This window comes from Oncorhynchus tshawytscha, linkage group LG01, assembly GCF_018296145.1.
Source record: "Oncorhynchus tshawytscha isolate Ot180627B linkage group LG01, Otsh_v2.0, whole genome shotgun sequence".
Classification (NCBI taxonomy): domain Eukaryota; kingdom Metazoa; phylum Chordata; class Actinopteri; order Salmoniformes; family Salmonidae; genus Oncorhynchus; species Oncorhynchus tshawytscha.
Window position 1 is genome coordinate 45,066,436 of NC_056429.1, and position 26,001 is coordinate 45,092,436.

At 41.0% G+C, this 26,001-nt stretch overlaps 2 protein-coding genes across 3 annotated transcripts in view; one reads left to right on the forward strand and one right to left on the reverse strand.

Annotated features, from left to right (window-relative positions):
• LOC112251177 (rho guanine nucleotide exchange factor 18) overlaps positions 1 to 8,614 on the reverse strand; it is a 68,473-nt gene extending 59,859 nt beyond the window's left edge. The window contains exon 1 of the mRNA XM_024421997.2: positions 8,486 to 8,614. The gene's annotated coding sequence lies outside the window, so the exon portion shown is untranslated. The remainder of the gene's footprint in view (positions 1 to 8,485) is intronic.
• Positions 8,615 to 8,644: 30 nt separating this feature from the next.
• Positions 8,645 to 21,379, forward strand: LOC112251186 (zinc finger Ran-binding domain-containing protein 2). Of its 2 annotated transcripts, XM_042321826.1 has the most exons (10): positions 8,650 to 8,848; positions 14,283 to 14,335; positions 14,659 to 14,767; positions 14,884 to 14,966; positions 15,076 to 15,152; positions 15,290 to 15,442; positions 15,806 to 15,966; positions 18,012 to 18,092; positions 19,866 to 20,009; positions 20,225 to 21,379. In XM_042321826.1, exons 1-10 carry the CDS (start codon positions 8,781 to 8,783, stop codon positions 20,280 to 20,282), a joined length of 987 nt encoding a protein of 328 aa, XP_042177760.1. In that variant the 5' UTR covers positions 8,650 to 8,780; the 3' UTR covers positions 20,283 to 21,379. The 2 variants fall into 2 exon arrangements, with proteins under 2 accessions (XP_024277783.2, XP_042177760.1); XM_024422015.2 differs by having other exon boundaries at positions 8,645 to 8,848; positions 19,866 to 21,379.
• Positions 21,380 to 26,001: the final 4,622 nt, after the last annotated feature.

Below are 26,001 nucleotides of genomic sequence, written 5' to 3' on the forward strand. Positions count from 1 at the left end.
AATACTCCTCAGTTTCATCAGCTGTCTGGGTGGATGTCTCTGACAATCCCGCGAGTGAAGAAGCTGGATGTGGATTTCCTGGGCTGGCGTGGTGATCTGCGATTGTGAGGCTGGTTGGACGTTCTGCCATATTCTCCAAAACAACGTTGGAGGCGCGTATGGTAGAGAAATTAACATTAAATTAATTGGCTCTGGTGGACATTCCTGCAGTCAGCATGTCAATTGCACACTCCTTCAAAACTTGAGACATCTGTGGAATTGCACATTTTAGAGTGGCCTTCTATTGCCCCCCCCCCAGCACAAGGTGCACCTGTGTAATGATCATGCTGTTTAATCTGCTTCTTGATATGACACACTTGATAGGTGGATGAATTATCTTACAACGGAGAAATGCTCACTAACAGGGATGTAAACAAATCACTGCACAACATATTTAAGAAATGTGCTTTTTGTCCTTATGGAAAATCTCTGGGATCTTTTATTTCAGCTCATGAAACATAAAACCAACACTTTACATTGATATTTTTGTTCAGTGTAATTTACATTGAGGCATGTTTTACCTAGCTTCAAATAACCTAGCCAAAATTATTTTATGAAGACTTCCATATGCCATTCAAACCAGTAGCCTATTTCCATCATGTTCTATTGGTTTTCAAATCAACTGTCTTTCAGGTTGTTGCTGAGTGAGTAAGTGAGTGGGGTGTGTGTGAGTGTGTGTGTGTTGAGAGAGCACCACAAGTATTGGCTGAGTCACATGAGCAAGAGGAGCGAGAGCAGCACTCGTGCACATCTTGACAACTTTTTTCCAGTTGTAGGTAGGCTATTTAGATTGACATTATGGAGACACCCGTGTCCAACCCTTTTCTCGGATTTGGTTTAAACTAAACTGCATTCAAATGTTGACTTTGCCTAAAGAAAACGGCATCAAGTGCTTTATGCATGCTCACTTCTTGGGTCTCGGGGCTGCCCGAGTGGAAATTTGAAAGGGAACTCGGTGGTTCTTTTCATGGGGAAAAGTCCTTAATGAAGCTGACATTAGGCCATATGTGGAGATAGCTACATTTGCCACTGCTAACCACCAGGTATCCCATTAATGTATATGCCATTGTAGGCTGCCATTTGATACAATAAATAGTTTGAAATGTCAATTTCCCTGGAGTCATTGCAAATCAATTTGTGCCACTTGTGTAGCCTACCTGAAGCGGACAAACAAATTGAATAGCCTTTTACTTCAGTTTATTGTTGTAGCCTTGTGTTTTAATGCAATTATTAATGGAAAATGTTTTCTTAATTTAATTGGAAATGATCAAGCAGCTAGAGCAGTTGTTACAATGCATTTGATTGACGGTAACAGTAGTCAGATTAGGCTACAAGGTAAAACAAATTCTAAAAAATAAACACTTGTTGACAAGCGCATTCAATTCAAATACATTACCAGTCCAAAGTTTGGACACACCTACTCATTCAAAGGCTTTTCTTTATTTTTACTATTTTCTTCATTGTATAATAACAGTCAAGACATCACAACTATGAAATAACATATGGAGTCATGTAGTAACTAAAAGTGTTTGAAGAATCTAAAATATATTTTGATTTGTCTAAGTAGCCACCCTTTGCCTTGATGACAGCTTTGCACACTCTTCGCATTCTCTCAACCAGCTTCACCTGGAACGCTTTTCCAACAGTCTTGAAGGAGTTCCCACATATGCTGAGCACTTGTTGGCTGCTTTTCCTTCATTCTGCGGTCCAACTCATCCCAAACAATCTCAATTGGGTTGAGGATGGACGACTGTGGAGGCCAGGTCATCTGATGCAGCACTTCATCATTCCTTGGTCACATAGCCCTTACACAGCCTGGAGGTGTGTTTGGTCATTGTCCTGTTGAAAAACAAATGATAGTCCCACTATGAGCAAACCAGATGGGATGGTGTATCGCTGCAGGAAGCTGTGGAAGCTGTGCTGGTTAAGTGTGCCTTGAATCTGTTAAGCAGAGCGACACAGGGGAACCCAAGAGCAGACTCCGATGAGGAAACGGGGATGAATGAACCAAAATAATTATCCTTACTGTCACGAGCGTTGTTGTAAGAATCGGACCACAATGCAGCGTGGTTTGGGTTCATCATCATTTTTACGTGAACCGGCAAAAAACAATAAAGAACCAAACGAACGTGAAGCTATGCAGTGCTCAAGGCAGCTATACACAAACAAGATCCCACAACCAACAGGTTGGAAAAGGCTGCCGAAGTATGATCCCCAATCAGAGACAACAATAGATAACTGCCTCTGATTGGGAACCATGCCAGGCCAACCTATAAATAAAGAAACTAGAATGCCCACCCTAGTCACACCCCGACCTAACCCCAAAATAGCAGCTGGTAGGGATCTGCTCTGACTCCAGCACACCTGTCTCCAACCACACAGAGAGGGAGAGAGAGAGAATGTACAGGGGGGGTAACTGCAGGTCAAGAAGACACCAGATGAACACCAGAGGGCGTAGCGGGAGCAGATGTGACAGAATCATTGACAGTATCACCAGCAAAGCACCTTCACACCCCCTACTCCATGCTTCACGGTGGGAACCACACGTGCAGAGATCATCTGTACACCTACTCTGCTTCTCACAAAGACACAGCGGTTGGAACCAAAAGTCTTACATTTGGACTGACCAAAGAACTGATTTCCACCGGTCTAATGTCTATTGCAAGTATTTCTTGGCCCAAGCAAGTCTCTTCTTCTTATTGGTGTCCTTTAGTAGCGGGTTCTTTCCAGAAAATCAACCATGAAGGCCTGATTCACACAGTCTCCTCTGAACACTTGATGTTGAGATGTGTCTGTTACTTGAACTCTGTGAAGCATTTATTTGGGCTGCAAGTTCTGAGGCTGGAACTCTAATGAACTTATCCTCTGCAGCAGACGTAACCCTGGGTCTTCCATTCCTGTAGCGGTCCTCATGAGAGCCAGTTTCATCATAGCGCTTGATGGTTTTGCAACTGCACTTGAAGAAACTTTAAAAGTTCTTGAAATGTTCCGGCTTGACTTACCTTCATGTCTTAAAGTAATGATGGACTGTTAGTATTTTCTTATTTGAGCTGTTCTTGTAATAATATGGACTGGGTCTTTTACCAAATAGGGCTATCTTCTGTAAATTACCCCTACCTTGTCACAACGCAACTGATTGGCTTAAACGCATTAAAGGGGAAAGAAATACCACAAATGTACTTTCAACAGGGCACATCTGTTAATGATTTAAATGCATTCCAGGTGATTCCTGGTTGAGAGTGTGCAAAGCTGTCATCAAGGCAAAAGGTGGCTACTTTGAAGAATCTCAAATATATTTTTTATTTGTTTAACACTTTTTTGGTTACTACATGATTCCATGTGTTATTTCATAGTGTTGATGTCTTCGCTATTATTCGACAATGTAGAACATAGTAAAAATAAAATAAAAACCCTTGAATGAGTAGGTGTCCAAACTTTTGACAGGTACTGTACAAATTATTCATATTTAATTCAGTGATTGCAATTATGACCCCATCCTCAGTAGCCTATTCCAGCAGGTTATTCGGAAGCACAAGCAAGCACTTCTTACCTCGAAATCGCCTCGCTATTCATGTTGAATAAATGTGTCTGTTAATTTGAACCAAGCAAGCTGCTAAATCGTTCACTTTACATCTTGCCTACATCTTGTCTAGACTACTGTAGACGATCTGAAATGAGATGTCAGCCTATCAGAGGCTAAAGATGTAACGTGGTGCAAGTCGAAAACTGATTTACAACGGTGTCGTTTAATTTAATAAACATAAAAACCACCGTAAACAGAACAATCAATGAATGGGTCAAACAAAACCCGGTATCCACCAGCATAACGTGCACAAACACTACAAGAAACAATTCCGGACAAGGACATGGGGGGGAAACAGATGGTTAAATACACAACATGTAATTGATGGTCGCCGGTGACGTCGACCGCCGCCCGCACAAGGAGAGGGACCAACTTCGGCGGAAGTCGTGACAATAGACTACCTGCCTTTAGCTAAACAAACCATGGCAAAATTGAATTAGAGTCAAAAACCCAGATTTTCTGTAGCCTATGCTTATGGAAATGACAAGTCAATCTCGCAAATGGGCCATTTATAACGGTTTGTAGCCTTAACATCTGGCACATAATAACACCACAATTGCCAGAAAATAGCCCACCATTCGTTTTTTGCTTCATCCAAGTATTTCTTGCTCAGAGATTAAGATCCTCTGTCCAACTTCCATTACTCAAACTCACCTGTCGGATTTACTATAGTTATGCACATGTGCAAAGGGGATTTATTTACAATTATTATCCCGGTTCGAGCTCTGAATGCTGATTGGCTGAAAGCTGTGGTATATCAGACCATATACCACAGGTATGTATTGGGGATTTTCCAGTACATGTGTTATGCATTTTAGAGTAGTAAGCAGAATCAATATAGGCTTAACCATTGTGTGTGTTGGGGTCATTAAGCTAAGGGAAGCCATCAACTAGTCCCCTGAGGTTCATTAGACATGCACTCTGAAGCCATTCATTCATTATTGTATTTATTTTAAAGTTCTAGTTATTTGTATCAGTTTGGATCAGTTTCATTTGGGGACTTTTATTTTGAAAGCCAACTGCAAATCCTTATTGTGGCTAGCTTCACACATGTCCGTTCTTTTTAGCCGTGGGGGTCGAAATGGCGGCGAGTATTGCGAACGAAATGGAAGAAATTTAGAAAAAGTTGTTGAAACAACAGCTGTGCTGGAATGCGAATAATATGGGTGTCAGTGCTGATGGTATGGAGCGGGTGGATGAGGGTCAAGGACCGGAATGGTCGGCAGTGGAAAGACATAGGAAGAAGAGAGATCATGATACAGAAAGCAGTGAAGGGTCTAGTAAAGAAAGCATAAAGAGGGCCAAGGTAGGAAGCAAGAGTAATGATGTGTTGGGAGTGGAAAGTGGTGTTTGATGAGACCACAGGGCCTCGCTTACACCCTATCCGACTAACTAATGCCGTAGAGAAAGAGGTAGGTGAAGTGAAATTAGCTTGGTTCATTGGAAATGGTGGATTATTAATATTGTGTGGTAGCCAGGCTCTGCAAGAGAAGATTCTAAACATGGAAAAGCTTAATTGGTAGAAGATTAAAAGCCATGTCCCTGGTGCTTATGCTAGATTTGAGGGGAATCGTTACTGGGGTCCCAATATCTATCTCCGCAGATGATATGAAAGAAAATGTGAAGGAAGGCAGAGTGATTGAGGCCAAAAGGTTGATCAGTAGGAAATAGGGTCAAAAAAGTGAAAGCTTATCAGTGATGCTGAGGTTTGAGAAATTCTTGCCGGGAAAGTGCAGATAGAATTCCTTAGTAGCAATGTTAGAGAATTTGTCCCATATGAACTGCGGTGTTTTAAATGCCAATCAATGGGACATGTAGCTAATCAGTGTAAAGGAAAGATGTGCCAAGTGTGTAGGGGAACATGATGACAGTGAATGTGGAAGCAATGTAAAGGTTAAGTGCTGTACTTGTGGGGGAGAACACAGTGCAGCATTTGGTGGATGCCAGGTACACTTTGTACCGACACCCCCTCCTGATATAAATATATATATATACACACACACAGCTCAAAAAAATAAAGGGAACACTAAAATAACACATCCTAGATCTGAATGAATGAAATATTCTAATTAAGTACTTTTTTCTTTACATAGTTGAATGTGCTGATAACAAAAAATCATCAATGGAAATCAAATTGATCAACTTATGGAGGTCTGGATTTGGAGTCACACTCAAAATTAAAGTAGAAAACCACACTACAGGCTGATCCAACTTTGATGTAATGTCCTTAAAACAAGTCAAAATGAGGCTCAGTAGTGTGTGTGGCCTCGACGTGCCTGTATGACCTCCCTACAACGCCTGGGCATGCTCCTGATGAGGTGGCAGATGGTCTCCTGAGGGATCTCCTCCCAGACCTGGACTAAAGCATCCGCCAACTCCAGGACAGTCTGTGGTGCAACGTGGCGTTGGTGGATGGAGCGAGACCTGATGTCCCAGATGTGCTCAATTGGATTCAGGTCTGGGGAATGGGCAGACCAGTCCATAGCATCTATGCCTTCCTCTTGCAGGAACTGCTGACACATTCCAGCCATATGAGGTCTAGCATTGTCTTGCATTAGGAGGAACCCAGGGCCAACCGCACCAGCATATGGTCTCACAAGGGGTCTGAGGATCTCATCTCGGCTACCTCTGGCGAGCACATGGAGGGCTGTGCGGCCCCCCAAAGAAATGCCACCCCACACCATGACTGACCCACTGCCAAACCGGTCATGCTGGAGGATGTTGCAGGCAGCAGAACGTTCCCCACGGCGTCTCCAGACTGTCACGTCTGTCACATGTGCTCAGTGTGAACCTGCTTTCATCTGTGAAGAGCACAGGGCGCCAGTGGCGAATTTGCCAATCTTGGTGTTCTCTGGCAAATGCCAAACATCCTGCACGGTGTTGGGCTGTAAGCACAACCCCCACATGTGGACGTTGGGCCCTCATACCACCCTCATGGAGTCTGTTTCTGACCGTTAGAGCAGACACATGCACATTTGTGGTGTGCCATCCTGGATGAGCTGCACTACCTGAACCACTTGTGTGGGTTGTAGACTCCGTCTCATGCTACCACTAGAGTGAAAGCACCACCAGCATTCAAAAGCGACCAAAACATCAGCCAGGAAGCATAGGAACTGAGAAGTGGTCTGTGGTCACCACCTGCAGAACCACTCCTTTATTGGGGGTGTCTTGCTAATTGGCTATAATTTCCACCTGTTGTCTATTCCATTTGCACAACAGCATGTGACATTTATTGTCAATCAGTGTTGCTTCCTAAGTGGACAGTTTGATTTCACAGAAGTGTGATTGACTTGGAGTTACATTGTGTTGTTTAAGTGTTCCCTTTATTTTTTGGAGCAGTATATATATATATATATTTTTTACTGCTGCTTTTTAATGACTTGTTACTATTATCCATATTTTTAACCCTGCACTGTTGGTTAGGGGCTCGTAAGTAAGCATTTCACTGTAAGGTCTCTACACCTGTTGTAATTCAGCGCATGTGACTAATACATTTGATTTGATCAGTCATGATGCATCATATGCAGAGGCCGAATAACTACAGTGCAGACTGATGGAGCTTACATGGATGTACCTGTGTGGTGTCAAAGGACACTTTGATAATTAATAAAGTTGACTTCATAGCTTTTATTGGTAAGGTTATCAATATGACTCGGGTTGTGGAAAGCAGAAATGTCAGGTTGAAGGTTATTGTGGAGATGGAAAAATATATATTGGGGGATAACAGATGTTACTATTGAAGTAGTTGCTGAACAATCCAATTCTATGCAATCCTAAGGGCGGAGTGTTTCAGCATGATATAGGGCGCCTTCGTAAATTCACTCTGGATGCTCTGCTCAGAAATGCGAGCGCTCTGGTTCGAGCATCTAGAGCTTGATAAGGACGAATTTACGAACGATGAAAGGTTCCCAAATAAAGATGGCTGAAAAGAGAGAAGGCGTGACTGCTCTCTTTTGCTTAGTAAACAATGTAGTTTCATCTATTTTTTAGACTGGCTGACAGCGACAGTGTTGAAGACAATGTAAGATCAACACATTGGCCTTGCAACTTAACTTGCATTTGGCGTGACCGTCTGTCACTAACCTTGTTTAGCTACAGTAACATCAAGCTAACTAACTAGCCAGCTAGCTAACGTTAGCAAGTGCAATCAGCTGATTGTCAGCTGGAATGGCAATAGCTAGAGTAGTATAACGGAACTTACTTAGCTATTAACATATCAGGCTATTCTAGACAGATACAGTAACTAGCTTGTTACAGCAGTCTTTCATGTTTTTTTTAAGAGTATGACACTGCCAACATTGACATGGAAATCCGGAATATGTTAACACCCAATCCGTAATTTACACACACACGGATTCTAGACTATGCCGAAAAGTGTACCTGTGCGATTGATGACTTCAAAATGCACATCAGACTGAAAAGGAGCACCTTCCAAACCCTCTGCGAGGAAACAGCTACCCAAATAACCAACCAGGCAGTCGGTCGGCCATCCATTGTAGCAGACTAACAGCTCATGACTGTTCTGTGGTTACTAGGAAATCAGGGGTCATTCAGGTGAATATTGTTGTGCCATTATAAACCAATCATGATCATGGATGTGATCAGGTACAGAACTTGACACAATTATGTCCAAATCTACAGTACCACACAACGTCATAACGAGCCAACTCCATCACAGCTAGCTACCGTAGTCCATACACGTGCACAGATCAACAACATACAATTATAGACCTAGCTACTTCAAACACTGTAATAAGTTGTCATAATGTTCAGACAACGGGTAATCAGGGCCACAAGACTGTTACTCACGCATTTCAAAATATATAATAAAATGAACGGCAAGCCATCTGCAATAAAACTTACCAGAAATCCATCCTGCAAAATGGTCAATCGGTTTTGTTTACATGATATTGACATGACCTTTCAACTGTCACAGCGCGCTGTATTAATAGGCACATGGTAGCGCTGACGCATTTATTTGGTTTTGCGTTTTATTTTCATGGTAGTACAGAATTTGGCAGATCATGATTGGTAGTACATTCCAGCACAGTAGGTGGCGGCATGCACTTTAAACGTTTGTTTGTGGACCACCATGATAGCATAGAAGAAGAAGAAGGTTCTTTCTTTCAGGCGTCGTGAGGCCAGCTAGCGATTAGCAATGGATACAAAAATATCTGGGAAGAGTTTTCGCGTGAGCGACGGAGACTGGATTTGCCCTGATAAGAAGTAAGATAACGAACAAGCTACATTTTGAGCAGACATGTTGATGAAGCATTCAAATAAAATGTTAGGCTTGATGTGTCTAGCTTTCACCACATGCTAGCGAAACGTGAATTAGCTAGCTAACGTTACAAAGGACAAGGCCCAAAACGATTTGATATTGTAGCTACCTTGATACTAAAATCACTAAAGGTAGTTATAGCTAGCAACAATTATATTTGCTAACGTATCTCGTTAGCTGTATTGTTAACCAGAACTCACTAGCTAGCCAGCTAACGTTACGTGTGTGCAGCCAGTGCATATAAAATCGTTTGCGAGCCTAACTCCCCTTGATGTGTGGTGCAGCTTGTTGGGCAACTAACCCCGATGTTCAATGAAAGGATGGCTTGCTAGCACACACTAGCGACACTTCCTAGTGTTGGCTAGTTAGTTAACGTTAGTTATGTCAAAACTGGTTTAATTTTAGCCAGTGTGCCAATGATAAGTGGGGGTTTAACGTTAGATGGTGGCTCGCTATTGTTGGTCAATTATTTGTCCACTCGACAATTTACAGTCATACTTTAGTCATTTAGCAGACGCTTTTATCCAGAGTGACTTACAGTACCGAGTGCATACATTTTCATACTGGTTCCCCGTGAGAATCGAACTCACAACCCTGGCGTTGCAAGTGGCATTCTCTACTAAAGTGGCCCACACTGTACGATAACATTTTCTCTATCACTAATTCAAGTGATACAAGCTAGCTAACCAATTCGTATTGAAATTTAAAAAAATCCTAGGCCCCGGGGCTTTCCTCTTCCCAGCACACAATTTTCTATTAACAAATCCGTGTACCAACATTTGTCCGATCGCCTTGATTCGGTCTTATGTAGCAAAATTTGAAACTGTGTGTTTACATTGCATAAAAGCAGAGACACAGAGCTACACAATTGTATTTCATATACTTCATTAGAGTAACAATGGAAAAGTAAATTCTGCTTTGAAAGATGATAAACTTGTAACCTCACTTCTGAAAAAGTGGCCCTCGCATTTTTTGGGGTACCTACTGAAGAGCTCTTCATTGTGTACACCCATTCAGCATCGTTCACACCCTCTTAAGCTTTAGCCCTCACCCAAACGGACCATTTTACTCACCATAGTAGAACTGGTTAGGCTGTTTTCGTGTTATCCAGAGTGTTGGTGACTAACTGCTGCTGGCAACAATTTAATTACGATTTTTAGCAGACGTTTACTGACACTGGACATATTCAATGGGTGTTGAGTGTAAGTAAATTAGTTGTTCTGGCACACTTGGATGCGAGTGCTCTGAAATAGGAGTAGATGGCCAAACTGAATTTATGAACGCACCCAAAAGGGTTACATGCATAGTGGAGTCTTTTGTTAGCTAGCTAAACAATGAACCATAATCCCAACTCATGTTAATACCCTGCATGAATCTGCAGGTCGCTAACCAACCAGGTTCAATGTTAGCTAGCTAACATTAGGCTATAACTAGCCAAGCAAATGGCTCTGAGATACGAATAATAACATCACAGATGTAATATTAGCTAGTGAGACAGCCAGCTAATGTTAACTAGCTAACGGTACACTTGAAATGAAACCACTTTCTGCCCGTTAGAAATGTGTAATATCTGAATGTAGACTCTTAACCGTATACATCATGGATGGACGCATCTCCTGTCGGATTCCGTGGTTGCCCTTAGTTTCAAGATGTAATCCGGAGATGGAGAAAACACCTATCATACTCGAATTCCACTGTTTTCGAAACTTGGTCCTCCAGAAAGTGGAGAGCAACACTTATGCAGTTTTACTACACTATTTTTTTTTTAAATGCCGCACTAGCAGGATTACCTTGACATACTGACCAGCTCAAATAGAGGCGTGCTATATGGCCGAGATGAGTTTGGATTGGTCTGCATGTCCAGCCCACTCATTATCTCAGCCAATCATGGCTAGTGGGAACGTTGCTGCCTTTTTCTGTGGCTAAACCAACTAGGCTTGTAATTTAACAATTGTATTCGTATTTACAGATGGCATACAAGTTTGTTATTAAGGCACATGAAATTTCACATGTTTGAGAAGGCATTTCTGCCAAAAAATGCTTTTTGATAATTTTACGTTCCTGTGTAAAAAATACATGTTTTTGTTTTTTGGGCATAGGGCTTGGGCTCAACTCCCACATAACCAGTCACATTTATTTATTATGCAATGGATTATGGATTATTTTTATTAATCAGTTATCTAATCAAGGCAGGGCCCCCCCACTTACCCATGTGTGGGCCCCCTACCTCGTCGCCTCCAAATCTGACAAATAGCAGAGCGGCAGCAGCTGTCTACACTCTTTGAGACAGGCTCCTGAATCCTCCTGTGGTTGGTGGTTGCTATGTGCATGTGTGTGTATATAGATTTATAGATATACATGCATACATGTTTGTGTATATATCACACACAGTGCATTCGGAAAGTATTCAGACCCCTTCACATTTGTGACTCATTTCAGGAAACTAGGATTATGTCGAGGGTCACTACTTCACATGAGAGCAGTTTGAACCCAAAATGTGTTTTTTTTTTGTTGCAGAAATGCTTTCTAGAACATGTGAACTTTCATGTGGATTAAAACCTCTTATGGATAGGGGAGACGCTAGCATCTCAACTGGCCAATAGCTGGGGGAAATGCAGAGCGCCAGATTCAAATAAAATGCTATAAAATTCAAACTTTTATTAAATCACACATGTAAGATACTCAATTAAAGCTACACTCGTTGTGAATCCAGCCAACATGTCAGATTTTAAAAATGCTTTTCGGCGAAAGCATAAGAAGCTATTATCTGATAGCCTGCACCATCTGCACTAGCAGTAAACAAAGGAGCTAGCATAATAGGCGCTACACAACGCTGAAATAAAATATAAAACATGCATTACCTTTGAGCTTCTTTTGTTGGCACTCCAATATGTCCCATAAACATCACAATTGGTCCTTTTGTTTGATTAATTCCGTCCATAAATCAAAAATGTCCATTTATAAAGCGCGTTTGATCCAGATAAAAACGGCTTACAAAAATGCAACGTCACTACAAAATATTTCATAAGTTGCCTATAAACTTTGCCAAAATATTTCAAACTACTTTTGTAATACAACATTAGGTATTTTTAAATGTTAATAATCAATCAAATTGTAGACTGGGCAATCTGTATTCAATACAGAAAAGGAAGGAAACCAGCACTACTTTTCACGTCTTGCGCAACTCACAAAAGTGTCCCCAGTTCCGAGTTGGCCTACTTCTTCATAGCACAAAGGAATAACATCAACCATATTCCAAAGACTGGCGACATCCAGTGGAAGCGGTAGGAACTGAAAATAGGTTCCTATTAAATATCCAAGGGCAAAGACAATATAGGGAACAGAGAGGGAGAAAAAAATTCTGAACAGTTAGTCCTTGGGGTTTTGCCTGCTACATAAGTTCTGTTATACTCACAGACATGATTCAAACAGTTTTAGAAACTTCAGTGTTTTCTATCCAAATATATGAATAATATGCATATCTTATATTCTTGGCATGAGTAGCAGGAAGTTGAAATTGGGCACGCTATTTATCCAAAAGTGAAAATTCTGCCCCCTAGCTTTAAGAGGTTAAAGGCACAGTCAACTTAGTGTATATAAACTTCTGACCCACTGGAATTGTGATACAGTGAAATCTGTCTGTAAACAATTGGTGGAAAAATTACGTGTCATGCACAAAGTAGATGTCCTAACAGACTTGCCAAAATTATAGTTTGTTAACAAGAACTTTGGAGTGGTTGAAAAACTCGTTTTAATGACTACAACCTCAGTGCATGTTAACTTCCAACTTCAACTGTATATAGGGCATCAGCCTGTAATGTGCTAGTGATGTCTATTTAATTCTGATGGCCTTGAGCTTGAAGCTGTTTTCAGTCTCTCGGTCCCAGCTTTGATGCACCTATACTGACCTTACAGGTGACAACCTCATGAAGCTGGTTGAGATAATTCCAAGAGTGTGCAATGCTTTTATCAAGGCTAAGGTTGGCTACTTTGAAGATTCTCAAATTTAACAACTATCTAGATTTACTACATGATTCCATATGTTATTTCAGTTTTGATGTCTAGTAGTAAAGATAAAAACCCTTGAATGAGGTGTCCAAATTTGACTGGTACTGGGGTGTTTTCAAAAGTTTGGGGTCACTTAGAAATGTCCTTGTTTTTGAAAGAAAAGCAATTGTTTTTGGTCCATTAAAATACCATCAAATTGATCAGAAATACAGTGTAGATGTTATTCATGTTGTAAATTACTATTGTAGCTGGAAACGACTGATAAAAAAAAATAGAATATCTACATAGGCGTACAGAGGCCCATTATCAGCAACCATCACTCCTGTGTTCCAATGGCACGTTGTTAGCTAATCCAAATTTATCCTTTTAAAAGGCTAATTGATCATTAGAAAATTATTTTGCAATTATGTTAGCACAGCTGAACTTAAGCTAATTAACGAAGCAATAAAACAGGCCGCCTTTAGGCTAGTTGAGTATCTGGATCATCAGCATTTGTGGGTTTGATTACAGGCTCAAAATGGCCAGAAACGAAGACCTTTCTTCTGAAACTCATCAGTCTATTCTTGTTCTGAGAAATATAGGCTATTCCATGCGAGAAACTGCCAAGAAACTGAAGATCTCGTACAACACTGTGTACTAATCCCTTCACAGAACAGCGCAAACTGGCTCTAACCAGAATAGAATGGGGGGACAAGTACATTGGTGTCTAGTTTGAGAAACGGATGCCTCACAAGTCCTCAACTGGCAGCTTCATTAAATAGTACCCGCAAAACACCAGTCTGAACGTCAACACTGAAGAGGTGACTCCGGGATGCTGGCTTCTAGGCAGGGGTTTGTTATGATCAAATAGCCTTTTTAAAATTAAAGCTTTGGATTTAGCTAACACAATGTGCCATTGGAACACAGGAGTGATTGTTGCTGATAATGGGCCTCTGTACGCCTATGTAGATGTCCCATTAAAATTCTGCCGTTTCCAGCTACAATAGTTATTAACAATATCTACACTTTCTAATCAGTTTGATGGTATTTTAATGGACAAAATTGTGCTTCTTTCAAAAACAAGGACATTTTTAAGTGATCCCCAAACGTTTGAATTTGTTTTCCCCTTCTTCCTCCTCACTGGCTTCAGACCCAGTAAACCCCTGCATTATATGGCCATGGCCTCAAGGAGTGTTGATTGACATTCTGTGTTTCAAAATGCAGAAGTATCGATCCAAAATAAATGGCTTCACTGTCCTGTCTCTGTACAGTAAAATAATTGTTGTATTGTGCTTTATGTAGGGTGTCCAAAAACGCAAGAACATTTTACCCATTGTTCAAAAGAGTTTTTGATTGGACATGTGCTCATTTTGACACATTATTTTCCTCTAGGTGTGGAAATGTGAACTTTGCAAGAAGAACAAGCTGTAATAGATGTGGTAGTGGTAAGTTATGTCTCTATATGACCCAGTACTACACTTACTACCCTGTCATGACTCTTTACACTTGTCAAGATGAATTGCTCTGCAAATGTACAATCGTTTGGTTGGAGGAATAGAGAGATTCATTGTGATGAGACTTACAGTTGTAAATGCTAGTTCTCTTGATGTCAGTCAGCCTGTAAAGGAATCTGTGAGTCCATCAGAAAAGTAAGCACTGACAATTCATGTTAGGCGGTATCAAGGAATAACATGACCAGGATTTGTTTCACTGACTTCGGAGTCAAAGGATTGTCACACCAATGTGAATCCCTATCTATCCAAAACAGAAAAGACAACGGAGGCAAAGATGATGAAAGCAGGAGGGACAGAGATTGGCAAGACCCTGGCTGAGAAGAGTCGGGGCCTCTTTAGTGCAAACGATTGGCAGTGTAAAACGTAAGTGATTAGCTAACTCTTCATTAAACTTTGACTCGTGCATGGTGGATCTCGACACGGGTTATGCTTTGACTGTGTCTGATAAGCACATGATTGTATTCCTTTTTAATATATAGCTGCGGCAATGTGAACTGGGCCAGGAGGTCTGAGTGCAACATGTGTAACACACCTAAATATGCCAAGCTCGAGGAGAGAACAGGTACATTACACAACACTGCCCTAGAGGTTTTCTGTCATGTTTTGAAATGCATTGCCTCCTTGGATATTCCTAGTTAATTCTTAATTCCATTGCCCTTTCCTGTTATCAGGATATGGTGGAGGATTCAATGAGAGGGAGAATGTGGAGTACATTGACCGAGAGGAATCTGATGGAGAATACGACGAGGTGAATCTCTTTTAAGAAGCCACACTATGGGCTTATAACTTTCAAGTAATACTGGTTTATGATTTGGTATACTTTAGACAACAATGTATGTTGCCATTCCGTTTACACTAATACTTTTGGATTTCAATATCTGCCAGTTTGGGAGAAAAAAAAAAAAGTACCGTGGGAAACCTGGTAGCAGGTCTTCCTCGAAGGAGAGTGAAAAGAAGGCGGAACCAGTGAAGCCAGAAGAGGAGGAGGAGGAGGATGACGACGAAGAGGAAGGAGACCTTTCAAAATACAAACTAGATGTGAGGACATGGTCCCTGAGATGGGGAAATAAAATGCAACCTGTGCTCCGCATTAACTGAACAAGTTTGGGGGCAATATGGCTCTTTTCCATAGCTTAACATTCTTGTCCAATATCAGTATGCAGCACAATGTGGAGAACCCACATTGCATCAGAAAGCTCGCCACACGAGTTGTTAATAGGCCATATTGCAGTAAAATATTGTGCAACATTAAAGGAAAATTAGCTTCTTATTGGTCACTTTCAGAGAGGACCTCAGTTAAACAGGGATGGAAGTGTCCATAACCTTAAAGTTAAAAATATAATTTGTACCTAGTTAGCACCACACCGCTATATTTTGAAACCGTGATCTCTGGTTCCCCAGGATGAGGATGACGACGACGACGATGATGCGGACTTGTCAAAGTACGATCTGGATGCCAGTGGTGATGAGGGGGAGAAGGACAAGCCAGTCGCAATAAAGGATAGCACCCCAGGGTCTTCCCAATCCTCCTCGGGCTCCTCCAGCTCTCGGTCCAGGTCCAGGTAAAAGGGTACAGGTCAAGGGTAACTCCAGGCAAAATGTCAGTATCAGCTCAATATTCCTTATAACCTATTGATCCTCATGAATTATGTACTTTTGTGCTACTTTTTTTCTCCTGTTTTGTCTTTTAAGTGATTCAGTATGTGTGTGGGTTTATCCCCTAATCGTAATGTGAAAAAGGGTACTTGTGCTTATTTGTACACTGAACAAAAATCTAAACGCAACAATTTCTAAGATTTTATTGAGTTACAGTTCCTATAAGGAAATTTCCATTTAAATAATTTCATTAGTTCCAAATCTATGGATTTCACATGACTGGGAATACAGATACCTTTCATTTAAATTTAAAAAAATTGATTGGGCGTTGATCAGAAAACCAGTCAGCATCTAGTGTGACCACCATTTGCCTCGTGCAGTGCAATACATCTCCTTCGCATAGAGTTGTTGATTGTGGAATGTTGTCTCACTTCTCTTCAATGGCTCTGCCAAGTTGCTGGATATTGGCGGGAACTGGGACACGCTGTTGATCCAGAACATGCCAAACATGCTCAATGGGCCACATGTCTAGTGAGTATGCAGGCCATGGAAGAACTGGGACGTTCCCAGGAGTTGTATACAGATCCTTGCGACATGGGGCCGTGCATTATCATGCTGAAACATGAGTTGATGGCGGAGGATGAATGGCACGACAATGGGCTTCATGATCTCGTCATGGTATCTCTGTGCATTCAAATTGTCATAGATAAAATGCAATTGTTTGTTGTCCATATCTTATGTCTGCCCATACATGACCCCACCGCCACCATGGGGCATTCTGTTAACGACGTTGAAATCAGCAAACTGCTCAACCTACACCACGCCATACACACCGTTTGCCATCTGCCCGGTACAGTTGAAAATGGGATTAATCCGAGAACACACTTCTCAAATGCATAGCCATCGAATGAGCATTTGCCCACTGAAGTTGGTTATGACGCCAAACTGCAGTCGGGTCAAGACCCTGGTGAGGACGACAAGATGTAATTCGGAGTTTGTTTCTGACAGTTTGTGCAGAAATTCTTTGGCTGACTCGTCTCAGACAATCCTGCAGGTGAAGCTGGAAGTGGAGGTCCTGGGCTGGCCTGGTTATACGTGGTCTGCGGTTGAGGCCGGTTGAACGTACTCCCAAATTCTCTAAAATGGTAGAGAAATTAACAAATTATTTGGCAACAGCTCTGGTGGAAATTCTTGCAGTCAGCATGCCAATTGCACGCTCCCTCAACTTCTGTGGCATGACACAACTGCACATTTTTGACCTTTTAGTGTCCCCAGCACAAGGTGCACCTGTGTATGATCATGCTGTTTTAATCAGTCTTGATAGTCCATCCACCTGACAAGTGTGGCATGTCTTGACAAAGGAGAAATGGTCACTAACGGGGATGTTAAAAATAATAATAATTGTGTAAGCAAAATTTAACTTTTTGTGGTGTATATGGAACATTTCTGAAATATTTTTCAGCTCATGAAACATGGGACCAACACTACATGTTGCGTTTATATTTTTATTAAGTATAATCTGTTTGTAATTTGTTTCAACTAATGTTTTCAGATATGTTATTGATTTCTGTATTGCGGTCAATTGGTTACAAAGTGAAGGTTACTGCCATGACTTAAAAGTTGATACAACAATGTAAGATGGCGTATGACATCAAAAGGCAGGGGGGGACTGGGCATATTCACTAGTGTGCATCTTTTCATGCTTTAGAATGGTTGGTTAATGCTTGCCAGTTTAATACTTGGTTTATTGTTGATTGACCTTTTTTATTTTAGCTTGAATTAGATACTTTAAATTTTTTAAAAATGAATCCCTTGTATAGTCCAGTTTTAGATAAGTTGATTTGTCACAAATGGTCCAAAGTAGCCAGTGATCATTGGTTTATGTGCAACATTTATCTCTTTTGCCACTGACTGACTGTTAGTGTAACTTGTTTGTTATCATCCATGTGCATGCCCCTTGTTTTTCACTCTTTAGAAAATATTGTTACATTTCTTGTTTTCTATTTTTCAGATCCCAATCTAGAAGCTCAACCAGTTCCAGATCTCGCTCCAGTTCCCAAGAGCGAGGCCGGTCTCGCAGGTCCAACTCCAGGTGAATGAGGTGACATGCACTCCCCTTAGGAGAGAGTGTATGTGACTGGGCAGAATGTTCCAGAAACCATGTTGCCCTATTTAAAGTGTAGAAGAGGCTGTGCATTGATGACCTCAAATCCTACAGTTTCTCCATATACGGTTCCTTCCTTGGATGTCCCCAATTTAATTATGGAAAGTGTCACAACATAATGACAAGTTTGTCCCTGTTTCTGAACAACTATTTCTATGTCCGTTGGTCTTTTTCATATCCATTTTAAGGCTGCGTCCCCAGTGTTTCACTTCCTGTGCATTCGGAAAGTATACAGACCCCTTGACTTTTTCCACATTTTGTTACGTAATAGCCTTATTCTAAAAAGGATTAAATTGTTTTTTTCCTCATCAGTTTACACTCAATACCCCATAATGACAGAGCAAAAATAGGTTGTTATTAAATGCACTAAAAATAAACTGATATCACATTTACATAAGTATTCAGACCCTTTACTAAGTACCTTGTTGAAGCACCTTTGGCAGCGATTACAGCCTAGAGTCTTCTTGGGTATGACGCTACAAGTTTGGCACACCTGTATTTGGGGAGGTTCTCCCTTCTCTGCAGATCCTCTCAAGCTCTGTCGGGGTGGATGGGGAGCGTCGATGCACAGCTATTTTCAGGTTTCTCCAGAGATGTTCAATCAGCTTCAAGTCCGGGCTCTGGCTAGACCATTCAAGGACATTGAGACTTGTCCCGAAACCATTCCTGTGTTGTCTTGGCTGTGTGCTTAGGGTTGTTGTCCTGTTGGAAGGTGAACCTTCCAACATGCCCTGATTGCTCTGGTGCAGGGTTTCATCAAGGATGTCTTTTTTATTTACATTTTTATATACACATTTAACCTTTAACTAGGCAAGTCAGTTAAGAACAAATTCTTATTTACAATGACGGCCTACACCGGCCAATTGTGTGCCGCCCTATGGGACTCCAAATCACGGCCGGTTGTGTTACAGCCTGGATTCAAACCAGGGTGTCTGTAGTGACACCTCTAGCACTGAGATGCAGTGCCTTAGACCACTGCGTCACTCGGGAGCCCTGTACTTTGCTATGTTCATATTTCCCTCAATCCTGACTAGTCTCCCAGTCCCTGCTGCTGAAAAACATCCCCACAGCATGATGTTGCCACCACCATGCTTCACCATCTTGGGGGTTCAAAACTTCTTCTGTTTTAAGAATGGAGGCCACTGTGTTCTTGGGGCCCTTCAATGCTGCAGATTTTTTTTTTGCTACCCTTCCCCAGATCTGTGCCTCGACACAATCCTGTCTCGGAACTCTATGGACAATTCCTTCGACATCATGGTTTACTTTTTGCTCTGACATGTCCTGTCAACTCTGGGACCTTATATAGACAGGTGTGTGCCTTTCCAAATCATGTCCAACCAATTGAATTTACCACAGGTGGACTCCAGTCAAGTTGTAGAAAAGTCTCAAGGATGATCAATGGAAACAGGATGCACCTGAGCTCAATTTTGAGTCTCATAGCAAAAAGTCTGAATACTTATGTAAATAAGGTATTTCTGTTTTTATAAATTTGCAAACATAAAAAAATAAAAAAAAAAAGTGCTTTGTCGTTGTGGGCTATTGTGTATAGATTGATGGAAATGTGTTTATTCAATTTTAGATTAAGGCTGTAACGTAACAAAATGTGGATAAAGTTAAGGGGTCTGAATAGTTTCCGTATGCACTGTACCTGGTTTGTTATTGTTTTTGCCTCACTGATTACTTGATTTATCTCTACAAAAGCTCCAGGTCTGGAAAGGCCTCTTCTCCCAGGAAGAGGACTCGCTCGCCCTCCTCCTCACCAGAGAGAGAAAAGAAGCGTAGTCGCTCCAGGTCCTCATCTGGAGAGAGGAAAAAAAGGCGCTCTAGATCACGATCGTCCGAAAGGTTTGGGTTTCTGTGGAATACCGCAAATGGTGTACTGAATATTAGCCTTGCCATCTACTACCCTTTTCACTACGAGAGTCAAGATTTTGATGTGACTTACTACAGTACCTTATCTTAATGCTGTAATATCAGGTGCATGTGTTGAATTTAAGCCTTAGTTAGAGGGTCGTGCCTGTCCACCCTACTCACCTCTCTGGTATTTTGTTTCGTTTCAGGCGCCGTGGCCAGTCCTCTGGATCTTCCCATTCTGGCTCAAGTTCAAAACAGAAATAAGTTTAAAGCAGCCCGTAAAACAGGAAAAAGGAATCTTAATGCCAGTGAATGATGTTTAAAAAAAAAAAAAAAAAAAAAAAGAAACAGGACAGATCCGTTCATTATGCTGTTCATTTTACCAGAGCTTTGCAGTACACAACAAATATTTTCCTTAAAAAAAGAAAATAGTGACATGTCTCTTTTTACCATTCATTACATGCTGCCTTTTTAGAGCTCACTAAGCTCCCTGTCTGTATCAAGTGTGTAACTTTAGGTGTTCAATAGGCTTATGGTGTCTGGTCCTTTTTGTTGTTGTTGTTGAAACAGAATAATATTGTGAAGAGGCAACATCCAATTTTAATCCAAACTGCACAATATCATGGCAGGAAACATTTTAATCCAGTCATTGTTAGGTTTTGAGAAATGAAAATAGCATAGAATGAACTTTCATTTTTTACCAAGGATGTTTTACAGATGTTGGTCTTAACCCCTGATTTTCAATGATTCGGGAACATTCTTGTGTGTGTGTGAAATTGTATAAGTGAGGCAAAAATGACCAACTCGGGTCTGTAAAACCATCTTGAAATATCTATTGTGTTCACCAATAAGCTTGCTAAACTAATTTGATGTCCTGTTAAGTCTTTTCTATGTTTTGAGGTAAAGTGAAGGTAAGTATTTTTCTTTACTTTCTGATATTTCTTGTTTTAAATAAGTGCAAGATATTCCAATGGTGTTTTAGGCTTAGGAAATAACCCTAAATGATTTGGTACTGACAGTTGTTAGGCCACCAATGACAGTTGAGGTAATACTAAGTATATGTCTTACAGTAATTCATGTTTAGAGCCTATAAAATCACTACTCAACTTTGGTAAGTGTGTATGTGAAACTCAACAGGATTTCATGAAATTACTTTTTCTATTGTGAAAGCTAAAATCTTTTTGCTTTGTTTCTCTGCTCTGTTGTATACTCAAACAGTTCATGATTACTGTGCAGTAAGGATTAATTTAAAAACATATTTTTTCTCTTCAAAATGACAGTATCAATAGAATGTGTTAAGATCTCGATCTCTAAAAATAAACTGAAATGTAAGCAGCATGAATAAAATCCCGTCAATCATTGCTGTGCTATTTTTAAATGCAAAACTCACTAGGTGTGAATGTCAGGAGACCATTTTTAAATGACAGCGTGCCCGATCTAGGCCTGTGTAAACTTAATACGGTGGGAAATGTATCTCTGGTTGTCGCAATAATCGCCTACCACAGGTGACTGAGCGTTCTATGTAATCCATGATGCACGCCGATGCATCCTCGTGGGGAAAGTATGCAAATTATTGGCGCTTTCAAGACAACCGGGAACTCGGGGGGGAAAAAAAGAGTTCAAATCACGATCAGTGATCTTCAGGTCGGAAAGTCAGCGCTCTGGAAAGATGCCCGAGTTTCCGATTTGAGAATCCGAGTTGGATGACTTCAAAAGTCTGATTTCCCAGTTTTGAACCCCACTGTCCAGGAATTTCAAATGCCACCCTCTACTGACCTTGAGGGCACTACTATAATCAAAGCACATAATGTTACGGATTAATCCTATTTTATTGACATTCAGTCTTGTCTTTAGGTGGCACTTAAAATACTAGCAGACTAAATTATGGAGCCCACTGTTAATTTTCAGACCAGATCATATCGTCCAGGAGGCTATGTAGAAACGCACTACAGGGTTAGGAATCTGGGTTTACAGGAAACGTGTTGAATATGGCAATTCTACATTAAATCCAGGAAGCAGCCTTTCTACTTGCCATTCACCAGCGTTTCATGAATTATATCAAAATAGATTCGGTACTTACCGAGAGTTTTGTTTACCAACTATTGTCATTACGGGCGGTAATTCAAAAAAAAATCTAAATAAAAAGTTACATGCAACTGAAAAAATGCCTTGTCTGGAAAGAATATTGTTTTTGACCAAGTGCGTATGCGCCAAATCCATCTATTCCTCACCTACAATATTAAGAATTGAATTAAAATACACAAAGCTTATCTAGAAATATACAACCACTGTAAAAACGTACTCTCTATTGTCTACTTAATCTACTTGCATGAAATATTGCATTACGTGTAGCATGGATGAAACAACAGATTGATGATGCGTTTATATACTGTTGTAGGTGATTAAAATCAATTACCTTTCCTACTTCTATATCAGCCGACCTGTGCGTGGCAGCAATGAGGGATTTTATTGGAGGTGCAGAAGAGGTGGAGTTGGCACAGCACACTTGATCAATAACAATACTTTCTATTTAGACCTTTTTTTGGGAGTACATAACAGCAGTAATGATAGTTGCTCAGTGAAACTCCATTCTTGATAAATACCGAACATATTTTGACATTAAGCTTAAAGCTGGTGCATGGCATGTTGAATGGCTGTTTCCTGGGTTTAAAGGAGAATTGCCATATTCAACATTCCTCTAAACCCAGATTCTGGTTCATTTTCAGGGCAGAAAATGGCATTAAAACTGCACTGTGAAGGATATAGGTTGCTTCATTTTCTTAAATGCAACAACTAGGCCTAGGCTTGCCCATGGCTCTGAAGTATCCTAGGTCGGTGATTTTCAACCATTGGACCAAGGGGCATCGGGACCTTTAAAAATAAATATCAACAGCAAGGCCCAAATGTCTCATTTAATGCAAGAACTGACCGGCATAGTGTAATTTCATATTTTTACTGGGGTGTCTTGGATTATTTGAAAACTCTGATTAACCCAGAAGGAATCAGAACACTTAGTCCAGGTGAGATCAATCATGGACCTATCAAAGCCGATGATAGCCTATATTATATTTAAGGCATAGCTGCCTACTAGCATATGCTACAACTTTTGTTGTCTAATTTCAGCTGAAAAGTGAACATGATTTAAATTAATGTATTCAATGAATTGACCCTTGTCTAGCTGGCAAAATTTTCCTGCTGGAGTCATAAGTGTTGAACGATAGGCCCGCCTCTTGTGCTTTAAATGGTCTGATGCGCTTTTATGCAGTCGCTTTGCACATAAATCTTGGTGATGCCAGCAGTGTTGGGGAAGCTACTGTGAAAATATAGTTTAACAATTACTTCACACTGGAAGAATTTCATCTAAACTTAAGCTACCCTTAAGAAAATAAAGATGATTAAGTGGCTCACTATCTAAATGACTGAGAAATTATATCTAAATCTGAAATGTCATACTACCAATTGCAAATCCAATCACTGAAGTCAATGTTAACCAAATGTGTAATTTATCAAAGTAGAATCAAACTATATTTCAGGTGAGAATAGGGCAGGTCTGATGCTGAAAATTAAAATAATTCTTACCTACTTCACACATTTTCTTTTCGCAACAGAGGTAGTGCGTTTACAGTAGTGCTATTTACCTACACAACTATGTAATATTTGTGTTGTGGAGAAATGACCAGGCAGGAGACGAGAGTACTGTTAGTTTTCGTTTAGTCCAAACCCCTCGTGCTCTACAGTTCGCGGCATTCCAGTGCGCATGTGCATTTCCTATTAGGTGTAGTAACGTAACACTGCCGTAATGCATTACTGTTTAGTAACAGCACAGTAACTAATATAAACAGATGTAGATCCCAGATACTACAAACTACATAGACTAATTATTTTATAATCGTTTATTTACAAATTCTCTCCTAGTTTTGGTGCTAGTCCTGCCCTAAAGCAAGACGGATTGTGCAGTATGGCTGTATTCCATCCGAACAATCACTCCATCTTTTTTGGCTGTGTTTTAAATTCTGTAGAACCTCACACAGGACACTGCGTTAGACTAAATTGTAAATCAAAACTTAAACAAAACGCGTGTCCCTGTCTTTTTTCTTCTTCTCCAAGATCTGGCCAATTTAAATTGCCAGAATAATTTTTAAAATAGAAATATATATATATTTTAAAATTATTTCTGGGTAATTAGTTGCTTGGGTAATTTGATATGCATCAATCTGTTCCTTTGTACGTAGGCATCGAATTGTGCGTATGCTGCGCAGGTTCACTGGTTTGCAAAACAAATGGATGGGTCTAGTGTATCGATTTGTTGATCTGACGCAGTTGCTACCTCAGATTATGAGCCCAGCTAGTGTTGCAAATGAGGTATGTAGTCCCTCAGATGGCCACGGGGAGGAGGAATAGAGCTATAAACCCATACAGTTTTTTGTTGAATAAACCCTAAACCTAACACTAGGTAAAATCGAATCAAATTTTATTGGTCACATACACATTTAGAAAATGTTATTGCAGGTGTAGGAACACAAGCATTTCGCTATCTCAAACAGTTCAGTAATATCTAACAATTCACAACAGTACACAGCATCTAAAGTAGAAGAATGGAGTTAAGACATGTATAAATACTCAGATGAGCAATGTTAGTGGCATTGACTAAAATAGGGTAGAATACACTACATATGAAATTAATAAGGCATTATTATAAACATTATTAAAGTGACAAGTGTTCCATGTCTATGTATATAGGTCAGCAGCCTCTAAGGTGCAGGGTTGAGTAGTGGGGTGGTAGCTGGTTAGTGATGGCTATTTAACAGTCTAATGGCCTTGAGAGACTGATGAACAGCTTCTCTCGGTCCCAGCTTTGATACATCTGTACTGACCTCGCCTTCTGGATGGTAGTGGGGTGAACAGGCAGTGGCTCGGGTGGTTGAAGTCCTTGATGATTTTTTTGTCCTTCCTGTGCCATTGGGTGCTGTTAGTGTCCTGGAAAGCAGGCAGGCAGCCCGCACCACCCTCTGGAGAGCCCTGCTGTTGTGTGCTGTGCAGTTCCTGTACCAGGCAGTGATACAGCCCAACAGGATGATCTTAATAGTGCATCTGTAAAAGTTTGTGAGGGTCTCAGGGGCCAAGCCAAATTTCTTCAGCCTTCTGAGGTTGAAGAGACGCTGTTGCGCCTTCACCACACTGTCTGTGTGGGTGGACCATTTGAGATCGTTGGGGATGTGTATGCCGAGGAACTTGAAGCTTTTCACCTCCACTGCAGTCCCATCAATGTGGATAGGAGCGTGCTCTCTCTGCTGTTTCCTGAAGTCCACGATCAGCTCCTTCGTTTTGTTGCCATTGAGGAAGAGGTGGTACCACTCCGCCTGGGCCCTCACCTCCCTGTAGGCTGTCATTGTTGGTAATCAGTTCAGTCGATAAGCAACTGCTGTGTCGTCTGCAAACTTGATGATTGAGTTGGAGGCATGCATGGCCACGCAGTCATTGGTGAACAGGGAATACAGGAAGGGGCTGAGCATGCACCCTTGTGGGGCCCCTGTGTTGAGGATCAGCGAAGTGGTGTTTCCTACCTTCACCACGTGGGGGTGGCCCGTCACGAAGTCCAGGACCCAGTTGCACAGGGCGTGCTTCAGACCCAGGGCCCTGAGCTTAATAATGAGCTTGGAGGCTGAGCTATTGTCAATTAACAGCATTCTTACATAGGTATTCCTCTTGTCCCGATGGGATAGGGCAGTGCGATTGAGATTGTATCGTCTGTGTATCTATTGGGGAAGTATGCAAATTAAAGTGGATCTAGGGTGTCAGGTAAGGTACAGGTGATATGATCCTTAACTAGCCTCTCAAAGCACTTCATTATGACAGAAGTGAGTGCTACGGGGCGATAGTCATTTAGTTCAGTTACCTTTGCTTTCTTGAGTACAGGAACAATGCTGGACATCTTGAAGCAAGTGTGGACAGCAGACTGGGATAAGGAGAGATTGAATATGTT